Source organism: Panthera onca, chromosome A3 (assembly GCF_046562875.1).
Source record: "Panthera onca isolate mPanOnc1 chromosome A3, mPanOnc1 haplotype 2, whole genome shotgun sequence".
NCBI classification, from domain to species: Eukaryota; Metazoa; Chordata; class Mammalia; order Carnivora; family Felidae; genus Panthera; species Panthera onca.
The window spans coordinates 116,420,039-116,435,811 of NC_138341.1; the positions used below are offsets into that span (position 1 = coordinate 116,420,039).

The window sequence follows — 15,773 nt, forward strand, 5'->3', positions numbered from 1 at the left end:
GTTTATTTATTTTTAATGTTTTGTTTTTCTTTTTGAGAGACAGAGAGAGAAGACCACGAGCAGGGGAGGGGCAGAGTGAGAGGGAGACACAGAATCTGAAGCAGGCTCCAGGCTCCGAGCAGTCAGCACAGAGCCCAATGCTGGGCTCGAACCCATGAACCGTGAGATCATGACCTGAATTAAAGTCAAATGCTTAACCGACTGAGCCACCCAGGAGCTCCCAGAGATTTATTTAGAAGAACCATTAACCCCTGAAAGGGAGATGTGGAAAATGGCAGGGTGCTCAGTACACACAGGTCTAAGCAGTATTAGAATCTATGGTACAAAAGATGTCAAAGGGAACTGGGCACTTAGAGAGACTGGAGGCAATAAATGAATGAATGAATGAATATATATATACACATATATATATATATATACATACATATATATATATATCATGTATATATATATAGTGTATATATATATATACATATATATATATGTATGTATGTATATATATATATACACGATAGGTTGGAGAGGTAAACAGTTCTGAAATGATGAACTGAATTAGGAGTATGAAGAGTATTTAAGAAGTGTATCTTAGGTGTCCATGCACCAAGGCAGCCAGGGCTTTCAAAATGGTTCAAAATGGTTCACTGAATGGTTTCAAAAAGTTCACTGTCTTTCTCCTACAGAAATTCCATGAGGGAAACTGAAGATAACAAAGGGGATCATATTCACTTACCGATTTACTCAGTCAAGAAACATTTACTTAATGCCTACTGAGTATAAAGCTCCATTTTAGGTACCATAGGAATACAAAGATAAACAAATATGAATCAGACCTCAGTTAATTCACAATCTATAACTGGGATGTAAAAACAGCCATGAGAGAGATAAATGATCGTGTGCATAGATAGAATTAGATTCAATTTAAATTCAATTCAGAAAGGTTTATAACTTCTTTTTCAGGGACAATCCCTGAAATAAAGTGAGTCCAATATGCAACCCAGAAGGACAGGCCAACCAAGCCATCAGACTAGCATTCCGAATGTGTGCTCCCAGGGATCTGATCAGTGACAAAACTGCCTAAAGCATGTACTCCAAGCGCTCTTGCTACTTCTTAAGACCTGAGGTTAGGAAACTTGTGTGAAGAATGCATCTACTAAAGATACATCTCAGTTGGTCCCTGCTAAAGTTCATGAGCCAATCCCAAAATGAAATTGCTCTGCCTTCTAAGAATTTAGGCTTCTCTCACCTAATAAACAAATATCCACTCCAACAGCTTAGGACATTTAATTTTTTTTTTTTTTTTTTTTTTTGAGAGAGAGAGAGTGCGTGCACATGAGTGTCCATGCACATGTGAGCAGGGGGACAGAGGGAGAGAGAGAGAATACCAAGCAGGCTCCACACCCAGCGCAGAGCCTTATGGACTCTGGGACCATGATCTGAGCAGAAATCAAGAATCCAACACCTAAAAGACTAGCCACCCAGGTATCCCCCAGCTTAGGATATTTAAAAACAAAAACAAAAACTTCCCAAAAGAAGGACTGATTTCTGAGAACATGTCTTATTTAAAAAAAAATTTTAAAAGAGAGGTTAGAAGCTTTTGCGCAGTGGCAGTATCATAGCCAATGAGGTTTATCCGAGGTGCGATTATTGCTAATTAAAAGAGAGGTTAGAGTGGGAGAGAACCAAAGCATAAGAGACTCTTAAAAACTGAGAACAAACTGAGGGCTGATGGAGGGTGGGAGGGAAGGGAGGGTGGGTGATGGGTATTGAAGAGGGCATCTTTTGGGATGAGCACTGGGTGTTGTATGGAAACGATTTTGACAATAAATTTCATATATTTAAATTAATTAATTAATTAAAAATAAAATTTTTTTATTTTTTATTTAAAAAAAATTTTTTTTAACGTTTATTTATTTTTGAGACAGGGAGAGACAGAGCATGAACGGGGGAGGGTCAGAGAGAGGGAGACACAGAATCCGAAACAGGCTCCAGGCTCTGAGCTGTCAGCACAGAGCCCGACGCAGGGCTCGAACTCACGGACCACGAAATCATGACCCGAGCGAAGTCGGCCGCCCAACCGACTGAGCCACCCAGGCGCCCCTACATTTTTTTTTTTTTTTAATGTTCATTTATTTTTGAGAGAGAGAGACAGAGCACAAGCGGCGGAGGGGCAGAGACAGAGAGTGACACAGAATCCGATGCAGGCTCCAGGCTCTGAGTTGTCAGCACAGACGCAGAGCTCGAACTCACAAACTGTGAGATCATGTCCTGAGCCAAAGTCGGACGCTTCAACGACTGAGTCACCCAGGCGCCCCAAACATGTCTTATTTTAAAGGCCTCAAGCCCAAAGAATTGCTCTGTATTTACACTCCACTATTCATATCATTGGCAGCAAAACTATACCCTTAAAGTGGTCCTTGCCTTTTAAACAATACCTTTGGCAGCGAGTTTTAATTCTGACCTAGAGATGCAAAGGATAGCAAAATTTTTACCTCCTGGTAATAAAACAGAAGTTTGAAGATTTTTGTGGGGAGGTAGGAAGGAGAAGGGAATGGAATTACAGCAGCCTGGAAGAAAATTTCCAGAAAAACTAAAGTATGTGTAATTCTTATTTTTACCATCCTTTATAGATTTAAAATCTTTGTTAGTTTAAAAACATAAAATGCCTCATGTATAAATTGTTTTTTAAGTCAAATCTATTAGAAGATCAGAAAGCATGGAAAAAGAAAAAAAAAACTGAGGGTAAAGGAAACAATTTCTCATTTCTTTTTCTTCCAATATTTAAGACTAACAGAGCAAACACATATGTTCAAAATGAAAAAGGATACCTCTCCACCACACTTTTTCCAATACATCCAGTGGGCTTCCAGAATGGTCTTCTGTTATCAGTTATTTACTGGGCAAGCATTCAGCCAAGGGGCAATGACAAGCACTTTGGAGAATACAAAGGATACAACTGATGCAGCCCCCAGGCAATTCACCTGGATGATAGTCAATACACACTAGTAACAATGATACAAAATAGTAAGAGCCAGAAGAAGGGCACATATAAATTAAGGTACTTCCAGCTAGGGACAACTGGGATTGTCTTCTAGTATGGGGTGGAGGGATGTAAAGGAATTGGGGCTATGGTGTTTAGGCAACCTAGAGTGGTATCTCACGGGGAAAGACACAAGACAGGAAGATCAAGGCATTCAGCCTGGCTGGGGTGAAGAGTATGTGAAGCAAGGATGGAATGTGATGTTCATTGAGTGCTTCCTATGTGCCAGGCACATGTGCTAGAAGGTTTCACATATTTACAGTTCACAAAGAGCTAGAGGAAATGAGTTTGGAAAGGTAGTCTGGAGTATGATCACAGAGGACCTTGCAAAGCAAAATGCTGGTTCTAAAAAGCAAAGTAGAATTTTACAAAGGAGTCCAGTTCAGCCCACAGCTCCTCCACCTCTTTCTAGGCCCTTTGCACCACCCCATGAAGCAGCTCTGTTACAGAAGAGAACAGAAGACCTTGAGGTGATGAGAGGTTCATCCTTATTCTGGAAAGGTGCTAGCAAGAAATCATCTGAAGTCCAGAGGAGACACCTGGCATGCCAGGGACCACTGATAAGGATAAACTTGGAATTTCTTACCTACTCCTTCCCACCCGTCTTCCAAAGCTTGGAAAGCTTAAACCTGCTCATTGTAAGCCACAAGGTGGAGATGTCTGGCAGGGCAGAACTGAGAGGAAGTCGTTTAGCCAGCCTAAGGTTACCATTAACACTTTGAGCCACTGCCTTGAGCTAATTTTTATGTTTGTTTTTTAAGTTTGGTTGAAATGTCACAAATGGAAAAATTAACTAAAGCGCCCTGGTTAGCCACAAGACTGGACACACCTGGCTGCAAACCCAGCAAAAGAAACTTACTTCATTAGTAGGAGAGGCAGAAAGTGAAATTTACATCTGAAATGTGCCTGCACCAGGAGAAAGTGCTGAGGCCAAAGGCGCTGTCTGTTTTTACAGCTGCGTCAAGTCTTAGTTCTCTACTCTTACCAACACTCAGGAGTGAGGCAAGGGCCCAAGGAAAAATGGTCTCCAACCTCTTCAGCTGCAACTCAGCTCACAAAGGTTTTTAAGAACCAGTTAATGAAATAAAACAAGACCAGATGAGGTGATATAATGAACTTTATTTCCACAGCTAATTTATATGTTTAAATCCCAAATAATTTTTTTTTAGTTAGAACGCTCTAAATTATTGATGTGATTTTTGTAACCTCAAATTTAACACTTATATTTTATACCGACTTCACTAATGATATATGAGTCTGCCTTGTTTTTCACAATAGTTGGGCTCCTAAAAGCCGATAAAAAGCAAAAATGTTTTAAATGAAAATGTCCTCACCAAATGAGACTGCAATTCTAAGTTCAAGGGAGTTCTTGATTCAAATTTCTGATTCATCATTAATTGCAAATGGCTCCACTCAAAGTAATAGCCTCTAAGAATTCTTTGGCATGTAAAAAATCACCACTTCGTTGATCAGTCTTATGAATTCTACTTTTTATATGAGTTTTCTTAAAGATGTACACCTGGGATGGCAAATTACACAGAGAAAGATTTACAAATTACCACCTTCAAATCACAGATTTTCAAAGCACCCCAATAATCCACATTTTTTTAAAGGAAATTGAAGCACAGAGGAGGAAAGACTTGGCAGCCAGGGTCAGAACAAAGCCACACTGGCTCCCTACTACTTTCTCCAGCCACATGTCCCTAACTTTCCCACTTCTGTAGGCTGTACGCACACGGAAGTCTGGGACCCCCTCTATACATACAATCACACTCACAACAGAGAAGTAGTTAACAATTTTCTTGCCTGCATAAAGGGTGTCTGCCTGTTTATACCATGAGTTGGGTGGGGGAGGATCAAGTCAATTATAACAGAAAAGCAATAATAGTAATTTCCCAACTCTTCCAAACCTCTGTTATTTTTAAACCACCATTTTTTATTTATAGTCTTTATAACTAAACTGGGGCTTGGCATTTCTCTTCATGCAGGTGAACTCACAAGTCTGTAACTTGTGAGAGTGTTATGGATCATCGAAAACTTGACTATTCAAAGTGTGGTTGCCCCATTCTCACCCTGCTCCACCTGTGGCACTGGCATCACTTGAAGCTCTCTAGAAATGTAGACTCTCTGTCTCTGGCTCCACCCCAACCTACAGAATCAGAATCTGTATTTTAACAAGATCCCCAGGTGGACTACAGGCACATAAAAAGTGAGACACTGATCTAACACTTCTCTGTAGGGCAACACCATATCTAGAACAATTCAGAAAGAAGAATGGTTGGATAAAATGGGAAGGGGGGTGCGGAGGAAAAACTAATTCCTGCAGGACTGCACTGATGTATATGTGGACTAGAAACAAATCAAGTATCATCTATCTGATAAGCTGGCTTTAAAATAGAATTCCAGAGGCTTAAGTTCAATTCATTCATTCAACAAGTATTTATTCATCTGATGTTTACTATGTAAGCAAAAAAGCATTAAGACAGGTCTCCTGCCTTCATTAAGCATGCAGTCAAGTAAAAGTGACATTATAAAGTAACACAGAAGAAGGTTCAAAGTGTTGGAGATTGTGATGGAGATATATATGGAGGTCCAAAGGAAATTCATGGTGGAAGGTTAATAACTAAGAGGTTTCTGTAGTTCAAGAGTCAGTACCTATGGTTCATGAAGCTATTCACGTTGTAGACAGCTGTGGCCCACATGGCTCCAGCAGTCCAATGTCCAGCAGGGTTTAGTCAATAGTGATAAGAAAAACAAGCTAACTAATAGAAGAGCTACTGTGTCACTGCACGTCAGACAGCCAAGGCTTTGGCTGGCCAGGGGTGTCACTGGTTACCATTAAGTGATCTGAAACTAGCAGCACCACCCATGTCCACTGTGTGCTGCCACAGCGTTGGACAGTAAGTACTTGAGGGCATGCAGAACGCCAAGCTGCACATATAGCTTAAAGGCTGACGAGCCATTCTGGGCAGCAAAGACAGCAGAAAGTTTAGTCACATGAACAAGGAACCAAAGAACACAATTACAAAGGCAGTCAATCCACACTATCTCCAAAACAAATGATGATGATGACAGCAGCTAAAACTCTGACATATGCTATCATCTTAGAATGAACATAAATGCCAACATTCTATTGTCCCAGAGAAAGGCATGTAAATGTTATTGAAGACATCTAAAAACAAACCCATGTCCACTGTGCTTCCTATATATGCAGTTCCTCCAAAGACATGAGAATTTGGAAATACGCTCTCAATGGACAACCATCATTTCCATGATTTAGTCTCAAAGACCACAATTTTACAAAGAGTAAGCACATGATACCATCAGACAATAACATACGAGTGTGTGAAAATAATTACAATAAATAAAACATGGGGGACAACCTCCCTATGCAACATAGGTTAACTCCTATGCAACATGGAAAAACCTCCAAGACATATTGTTGAGTGAAAAAACTAAGTACATATTTATTACACATTAGCACATAGAGGATGATATCATGTATAATAAAATATATAAACACAAAACCAATACTACATATTTTCTGTAAGAAGTTACACGGAAAAAAGCCTTAAAAGATATATACTAAAATGGATCAGTAACTACTTCTTGAAAGGAGATAACTGGCCAGGAATGAGATTGAGGAGTATGGAGATTTCAATCTCAGTTAAAATATTTTGAATTTTAAAAATAATTGTAAAGTAAAAACATATCTAATATATATTAAGTTAAAAAGCCAAGATGCAAAACTGTGTGTAGTAGAAGCCCATCTGTGTTGTGTTAAAAGAATATACATTTACACATTTGCATTTGTATAGAAAACAACCAGAAGGGGGCGCCTGGGTGGCTCGGTCGGTTAAGCGTCCGACTTCAGCTCAGGTCATGATCTCGCGGTCCGTGAGTTCGAGCCCCGCATCGGGCTCTGTGCTGACAGCTCAGAGCCTGGAGCCTGTTTCAGATTCTGTGTCTCCCTCTCTCTGACCCTCCCCCGTTCATGCTCTGTCTCTCTCTGTCTCAAAAATAAATAAACGCTAAAAAAAAAAAAAAAAAAAGAAAACAACCAGAAGGATACACATCAACTATTAACAAAGGTTACTCTGGGGGAGCTTGCCTGGGTAAGAGACACTTGTTTCTACATTAAACGCTTGTTACTCTTTGATTTTTATTCTATGAATATGTATGAGTTTTATAATACATACATAAACTTTGTTTACTCCTCAGTCCATAGGGAGAACTTTGTAATGAAAAAAAAAAACAAAAACAAAAACAAAAACAAAAAATAAATTAACCCATTTCATGACCCCTTCTGATGGTTCTGCTTTAGATGGTCCCAACTGGGAGGCAATGAAATGGGAAAAAAACAAGGATTACAATCTATTAAAATATGGTCTAGACACAAAAACACATAATATACAAAGGAAAAGATTACTCTTTGTATAACCAACTGTATTCTAATGTTTTGGTGTCATGTTTCTATTATCATTACCTTCTATGTTATATATATGCTATATATTCTCCTTTCTCAGGTTAATTATTAAATGTACTAATGTACATTTTCAGCAGATATGATGCTGAATTAGTCTAGGTTAAGCGATCAAGGACTTGTTTTTCATTTTCAGTTCCTGAGGACAGTGTAGGCCCAATGCCAGGGTATTTCCATCAAAACTAATTTAGAGGAGAACTGGTTCAAACACTGAATTGGTGTCAAAGGCATAGTGTCCTAAAATTCAATTATTATCTGATTTCCTCCATTCAACAAACCCATCCCTTCCCTCCTACCACCATTATTTGGGCTTAACAATTTCATTTCCATGCACAGGATGTCCTCACATTGACAAAACATAATAATGTGTGCAAACACATAAAGTGTCCACGGCATGTCAGTCTCCACAGAAGCAGAAGCAACTCTAGCTGAATTACCACTTGACATTAGGCAGCATCACACAGAAATCTAAAAGCAAAGCCCTTCTAGCACAGATAAAACTTCAACTCAAGTCAGGCAATCCCTCATTGGAGTTGTCCAGGATCAGAATCTGATAGCATTTACTTACCCCCATGACTCTGCCACGCTGCTCAACATCCTCCCACATGAAATGAACTATGATACGACACATGTATTTCCCACTCCGGCCTTCCTGTTTCATTCGGACTAGACACATCCTGGATGGGAAAAAGACATAAAGAGTAACTGGTTGTTTGCATTTTTTATATCACACGTGTGTAATGGGTAATTTCAGCAAAGAACACACAGAATCAAAAAAACTGGAAATGATCTTATTAAAAAAAACAACACTTTTACTGAGGTATAACATAGATACTGTAAAGCACACAAATCTTAAGTATATAGCTTGATGGATGTTTACATGTTATATATAGCCATGTAAGCAACACCCAGATCAACAGAGAGATTATTTACAGTACCTCAGAAGGCACTCTCATACATGAAAAGGACACACATTTAATTGTTAGAAGATAAGCAAGTCAAAATCCGTCATTTTACTGAATGAAAACAGGAGTCCTAAAGATGGAAAGTAATTTGCCCAATACCATAGAGTAGTCTGTAAAGATGGGTATAATGCTGTGCTGTCCAACACAGAAGCTACTAGCTACGTGTGGCTATTAGGCACTTTAAATGTGACCGGTTCCAACTAACATGTGGTATAAGTTTAAGATTTGAAGATCTAGTTCAACAAAAAGACTACAAATATCTCAAATTTTTTTATACTGCTTACATGCTTACATATTATTTCAGATATAAGTGGAGTTAAATATAACTGAGTTAAATAAAACCTTCTATTAAAATTAATTTCAGAATATTTTCTTTTTACTTTTTAAAATGGAGCTACTAGAAGTGTTTAAATTAAATATATGACTTGTGTTGTTTGTCATACACAATACACACAAGGTGTGTGTCTAGGCATGGCACCTACCTAGAACACAGATCACAGAAAGTATGATGATTTTACCTATGTAATTATCAAATCATTTCCCCCATGAGAATATAAGTTCCACTGAAGGCAAAGATGAAGCCTGAATTTTTTTTTATTTTTAACCATTCTATATCCAGGGCTTAAGTATAGTAGGCACTTAGTAATTATTTGCTAAATAAGTAAGTGAATAAAACATCTCAGGGCAAAGTTTAGGGCTTCTCCTATACCACATTGCCTCTAATTAGCCCATAAAGCTTTCTTCTTAAGACCTTCCATAAGAATATAAGAATTATATTTTATTTTATTAATTAGTAAATATAATATTATACTTAATTATATATAAGAATATAAACAGGGTCATCAACTTTCCAAACTAGTCCCTAATCTCAATGAACATCCCTATTTCTATTATCTCTTATTTAAATTAAAAAAAATTTTTTTTAATCTTTATTTTTGAGGGAGAGAGAGAGATAGTGCGAGCAAGGGAAGGGCAGAGAGAGAGGGAGACACAGAATCTGAAGCAGGCTCCAGGCTCTGAGCCATCAGCACAGAGCCCAATGTAGGGCACGAACCCACGAACCGTGAGATCATGACCTGAGCCGAAGTCAGACACTAAACCAACTGAACCACCCGGGCGCCCCATATTATCTCTTATTTAAATTTTTAAGCAGCTACAACTGGGCTACTCACCAAAAGATAATTCCTGCTATAGTTATGGAATAGTCATTCTAAACTGACAATCCTGCCCGTTAAAATCTACTAGCAATCGTATGGTACAATGGAATGATTCCAGCCTGGCCTGTGTCAACATCTCTGTTAACAACTAAAGATGTAGAAAAGAAAACATACTTACCAAATTTGCAGATGACAAGGGGCTGGGCAGGAAGACAAATATGCTGGATGACCCTACCATGAACCAAAAATACTCCAAGAGACCATTTCAATGGGCTGAATCTAACAGAATGAATTTGAACAGGGATAAACCTAAGGTCCTGCCCTTGGGTCTAAACGAACTGTAGGTACAAGATAGGTGAGTCATGCCCATTTACATGTGAAAAAGCCTTATAGGCTTAAGTTGACAACTGACTTCAAAGGATGTCAAGGTAATGATGAGGTTACCCCCCAAATAAATGTGATTTTAGATACAATAATGGAAATACAGTATCTTCGATGTGCAAAGTGACATTTTTGTTCCATTCAGCACAGGTCAGACTCTGCTTGAAATACTGTCCATAGTTTTGAATATCATCTTATATATACATATCTATTTTTTAATATTTACTTATTTTGGGTGGGAGAGTGTAAGCAGGTAGGGGCAGAGAGAGGGGAACAGAGGATCTGAAGCAGGCTCTGTACTGATAGGCTGACAGCAGTGAGCCTGATGTGGGGCTTGAACCCATGAACTGCGAGATCATGACCTGAGCCAAAGTTGGACGCTCTACTGACTGAGCTACCTAGGTGCCCCTGAATATTATATTTTAAGAGACAAAAGGAAGAGATGAAAGATCAGAAGATCTATAACCTGGAGAAAAACAGGTGAGTTGCCTTAAATATTGTAGGAAAGCAATTAGACTATTTGTCCAAGAGTTAAGAGTCAGAATCAATGGGTAAGCCACAGGGGAAGAAAGAATCACTCAACACTGAACACTGAAAACAATAACTTTCTAGCAGAAGTTTCTGAAGATTTGAATGATGGAATGAATAAGCCCAAGACACAGAATGTGCCTACTTCTTAAGAGTGAACAAATGCTTTGTGAGAACTCAGCTATCTGACAAGTTCACTACATGATCTTTAATATCCCTTCCAACCAGGAGATTGGCTTATGCTGTGATTTTAAATTTGTAACCTCTGAACCCAGTTAGTGCCTAAGAAATAATACTTTATAACAATAAAAACAGGTCATGGAAAAAGACTTGGCTTCTTCACATGATACAGAATGTATTCCAAAGCAGCAACAAACCAGGGAAAGTTCAATAGTCCTTTTCCATAAAATTTTCTTAATCAAATCACTCATGTCAGCCTCTCACCTGAAAAGACACTGTGTGTTTTGATGCTTAAGTGTCGTCAGAGGCTAATTCATCAACAGTAATAGTGAGGTAATGGAATTCTTCATTTATTTGAAAATTCTGTAGTTTGTTAATACACCTGCCTTCTGAGGTTTAAAAGGCACAGATTTTCTCAGACCATAAAGTATACATTATGCTATGTTCACAAGTGTAGCTACCATCTGTCACTATCCAACCCTATTACGATACCATTTTGACTATGTTCTCTATGATGTATCCTTTATCTCCATGACTTATTCATTCCATAAACTGGAAACTCCCTCAGCCATTTTGCCCATCCCCCAACCTCTCTCCCCTCTGGCAACCATCAGTTTGTTCGGTGTACTTATGAAGCTATTTCTGCTTTTTATTTGTTTATTCATTTGGTTTTTTTAGATATTCCATACATAAGTGAAGTCATACGGTGTTTGTATTTTTCTGACTTATTTCACTTAGCATATACCCTCTAGGTCCATCCTTGTTGTGAAAACTGGCAAGATCTCATCCTTTTTATGGCTGAGTAATATTCCATTATATATATATATATATATATATATATATATACACACACACACACACACACACACACACACACACACCACATCTTCTTTATCCATTCATCTACGAATGGACACTTCAGCTGCTTCCATATATTGGCTATTGTAGATAATACTGCAATAAACACAGAGGTGCATATATATTTTCAAATTTGTGTTTTCATTTTTTGGGTAAATACCCAGTAGTGGAATTCCTGGACCATATGGGATTTCTGTTTTCAATTTTTTGAGGAACCTCCATACTGTTTTCCACAGTGGCTATACCAATTTACATTCCTGCCAACAGTACACGAGAGTTCCTTTTTCTCCACAGCCTCGCCAACACTTGTTATTTCTTGTCTTTTTGATGCTAGCCATTCTCACAGCTGTAAAGTGTTATCTCACTATAGTTTTGATTTGCACTGCCCTGACGATGAGTGAGGCTGAACATCTCTCCATGTGTCTGCTGGCCATCTACATGTCTTTTTTGGCAAAATGTCTATTTGGGTCCTCTGCCCATTTTTAATTGGATTATTTATTTGTGGTGGAATGCTGGGTCATAGAAGTTCTTTATAGACTTTGGACATTAACCTCTTATCATATAGATCATTTGTCAATATCTTCTCCTTCCCATTCAGTAGGTTGCCTTTTTATTTTGTTAATGGTTTCCTTCACTATGAAAAGATTTTTCTTTTGGTGTAGTCCAAGGCTGGTCTTCCTACTGTCCCGACTTTTTAAATGAGGAAACTGAGTCTTTGAGAAGTAACTTGTCCAGAGTTACAAACCACTAGATTTATAGGTGAGATCTGAACCCTGATAATCTTGTCCCAGAGTTGTACTGTTTTTCTGCTGCCTCTAATGACTAGTACATATCTTAGAATCCATTTACTCTCTTTTTCTTTCATTTAATCTTCACAAGGGCAGTAATAGTTTCAAAACTAGCATCACATTAGAAATAGCCTATCAGGGGCGCGTGGGTGGCTCAGTCGGTTGGGCGGCCGACTTCGGCTCAGGTCATGATCTCGCGGTCCGTGAGTTCGAGCCCCGCGTGGGGCTCTGTGCTGACAGCTCAGAGCCTGGAGCCTGTTTCGAATTCTGTGTCTCCCTCTTTCTGACCCTCCCCCATTCATGCTCTGTCTCTCTCTCTATCTCAAAAATAAATAAACGTTAAAAAAAAAAAAAAAAAAGAAATAGCCTATCAGAAGAGGAAGACTGGCTAACTTGAGGCAAGAATACCTACAACAACAAAAAGTAACTATTGGCAGCCTAACAGGAAAGAAAGAAACTAAAAATATATTGAAAACAAACACACACACACACAAACAATAGCACAGCAACTGAGGTTCAACAACCCAGCGCAACTCAAAGACAGTCTGGCAAATTACAGTTAAGCATTACCAGGACCCCCCCAAATCATCCAGAAAAGGTTAAAGTACACTGGCAGGTGAAAAGACAATGAATGAAGCAAATCCAAAATGGTAAACAAACACGAAAAAGACATGATGACCCTGGTGCCCACCACAAAACAAAGCCAGCACCCGTCACAGGCTCTGACTGTACAACAGTTAAGTCTGAGTCACTAAGGAAACTACATTCCACAACAACTGAGAACACTAGGTTTAAGTAACAGAACAGGACAGCTCTATTTTAATTTCCATCTTGGATACATTCCTCATAATAAATGTTTAAATTAAATGTTGAGAAGCCAAATTACATTTTACTACTGATTCAACTTCATAATTTCAGAGCTCTGTTCTAGGGAAAGTGGAGAAGAAAGTGGGGCGGGGGGGGGGGGGGAACACCTCCCTGCTAAATAAAACATAATAAAAATTGCTCTTAAGAATGCAAAACAAACTTTAAAAAGAGATAACCTTCTGCTCAAACCTAAAACTCCTCAAAAAAGAAATTATTTTTAGGGGCAGCTGGGTGGCTGAGTTGGTTAAGCATCCAACTTCAGCTCAGGTCATGATCTCATGGCTCGTGGGTTAGAGTCCAGAGCCTCCTTCAGATTCTGTCTCTGTCTCTCTCTGCCCCTCCCCAGCTCACGAGTGCGTGCGTGCATTCTCTCTCTCTCTCTGAAATATAAATAAACATTAAAAAAATTAAAGAATAGATTTTTTTTATTTTTACCTTTTATAAACTTTTTTTTTTTTATGTTTCTGAAAAAGAAAGAGCTCACACACACAGGGGAGGGGGAGAGAGGGCGGGGACAGAGGATCCAAAGCAGGCTCTGCGCTGACAGCAGAGAAACCAATGCGGGGCTCAAACTCATGTACCCATGAGATCATGAGCTGAGCCAAAGTCAGATGCTTAACCAATTCTACCACCCAGGTGACCAAAAATAGATTACTTTTAAAAATCTTTTTACAAAGAGAGACTCTAGTAATAAAAACATTCCTGTTATTAAATAAATAATTTAATCATTTATTTAACAAGTATCTACTAAGTACCTACCCTGAGTGTGGACTTAGTCTGTATATAAACTACTCTCTGCTTAGGAGCAATTCCAGTTACCCCTCCCAAGTTTGATGATGCTCTTAAACCCACAACTTATTATTGAGGTTTTGAGCTTCACAGTACATCCTTGTCGCTCAGTGATCCCAGTGGCTCATAAATAATACTGATATCTTTTACACATAAGGAAAGCAAATAACTCAGCTAGCAAAGTAAAGAAAAAAAGGAGTGGTCAAGCCCTAGTCCTGACTCCCAACTATCACTGAAAGGTAAGCACAGCGACAGGGGAAAAGGGAAAAAGACTCACTCACTAGGAGTTTCAAAAGACAAAGGGCTAAGATAAAAATTTTACCGTAAGGCAAATAATAATAATGATTACTGTCACTGATGGCGCCCTCTAATATCAGACTTGTCACTCAAAAATGCATTTGCATTCACTCTTTAAACCTAGTTTAACTGTTCTCATTTCACAAAAAAGAACACTCATGCTCTGAGGAAAGCAGAGAAGGAAGTAAAAAGGCTTCTTCCTTGGGGTGCCTGGGTGGTTCAGTCAGTTAAGTGTTCGACTTCGGCTCAGGTCATGATCTCATGGTTTGTGGGTTCAAGCCCCACATCGGGGTCTGTGCTGACAGCTCAGAGCCTGGAGCCTGCTCCGGATTGTGTCCCCCTCTCTCTCTACTCCTCTCCTACTCGTTTTCTCTCCCTCTCTCTCTCTCTCTAAAGTGAATAAACACCAAAAAACATTTTTTAAATAAAATTTTTTTAAAAAGGCTTCTACCTCTAGACTTATAAAATGTTTCAGTGTTTCCCTATCTTAAAATAAAAAATTTTTAGAAAGTTTCCCTTCCATCCTGTTTCTCCCTTTAGTGATCACCTTTCTTAATCACTTGGAAAGTCTTAAAATGTATTTTATAATTACTTAAGTAACTTAAAAGAGCAGAGCTAGAATGAAGCCTGAACTTCTGCTTTCCCCTAAGCCACAGTGTCTCCCAGGTCAGTGTCCCTATCAGCTATTTCCCCCATTCTGTGACAGCACAGTTCCAAGAGCCTCTCCCTGCTAGATCAGACAAGGAAGAAGACAGCGACACTGCCTGCAGAGTTCCAAGGAACAACAGTCCTAGCCATGCTTTCCTCCTCTCTACCTAAATCTGGGAGGGAAGAATTCTTGTTATTCTTGACGCTGACCTCCTGCCATGTATTGGCAGCTCCGAGTATCCTGTACCACTCGCTCTGTTTGGGCCTTCTGACAATACCAGTTGTGTTTTGGCCTTCTTTCTCCCTCATGGTAGTTTATAAGCTGCTCAGAGTGGATCTGATTTGGAATTCAATGAAGACTGGTGGGCATTCAAGACAGGTCTGTCACTCTGGCTGCTAATGAAGGAATCCCAAAGGGGACTTTCACATAGCTTGTTTCCCTTATTCTGCCATCAGCCGAGGCCAAGGAAGCAGAGCCTACATGCCCACACTCAAGCCTCAGCAGTGTGCTAATGAATGAGTTTATTTATTTGTGAGCTGGCATGCTTACCCTTTCCTGGGGCTGTGTACATGGCTATCTCCACCTGGTTTCCTAAACTCCCTCCCGATGAAGCCTAACCTTTATGTGGGGAGCATGGGGGCCACAGGACCGTCTGTGGGCAAACAGACAAGTGGGGTGAGGCACTTCCTGAAGCCATCTCACCTGACAGTGAGCCTCCTCCAAGAACTACACCCGGCCTGTGGCCTGCCTGTCGGACCCAAGAGACCAAGCTCCTGGGTAGCAGGTACCAGTGC

The 15,773-nt window shown here is 39.4% G+C and overlaps 1 protein-coding gene and 1 pseudogene across 4 annotated transcripts in view; one reads left to right on the forward strand and one right to left on the reverse strand.

Annotated features, from left to right (window-relative positions):
• The window catches only part of UQCC1 (ubiquinol-cytochrome c reductase complex assembly factor 1), a 101,760-nt gene that overhangs the window by 36,849 nt on the left and 49,138 nt on the right, over positions 1 to 15,773 (reverse strand). For all 4 annotated transcript variants that reach the window (XM_060616424.3, XM_060616414.3, XM_060616405.3 and 1 more), the window contains one exon: positions 8,089 to 8,197. In XM_060616424.3, coding sequence (XP_060472407.1) covers positions 8,089 to 8,197 — 109 coding nt within the window. The remainder of the gene's footprint in view (positions 1 to 8,088; positions 8,198 to 15,773) is intronic.
• LOC132672943 (U4 spliceosomal RNA) lies at positions 1,591 to 1,659 on the forward strand (annotated as a pseudogene).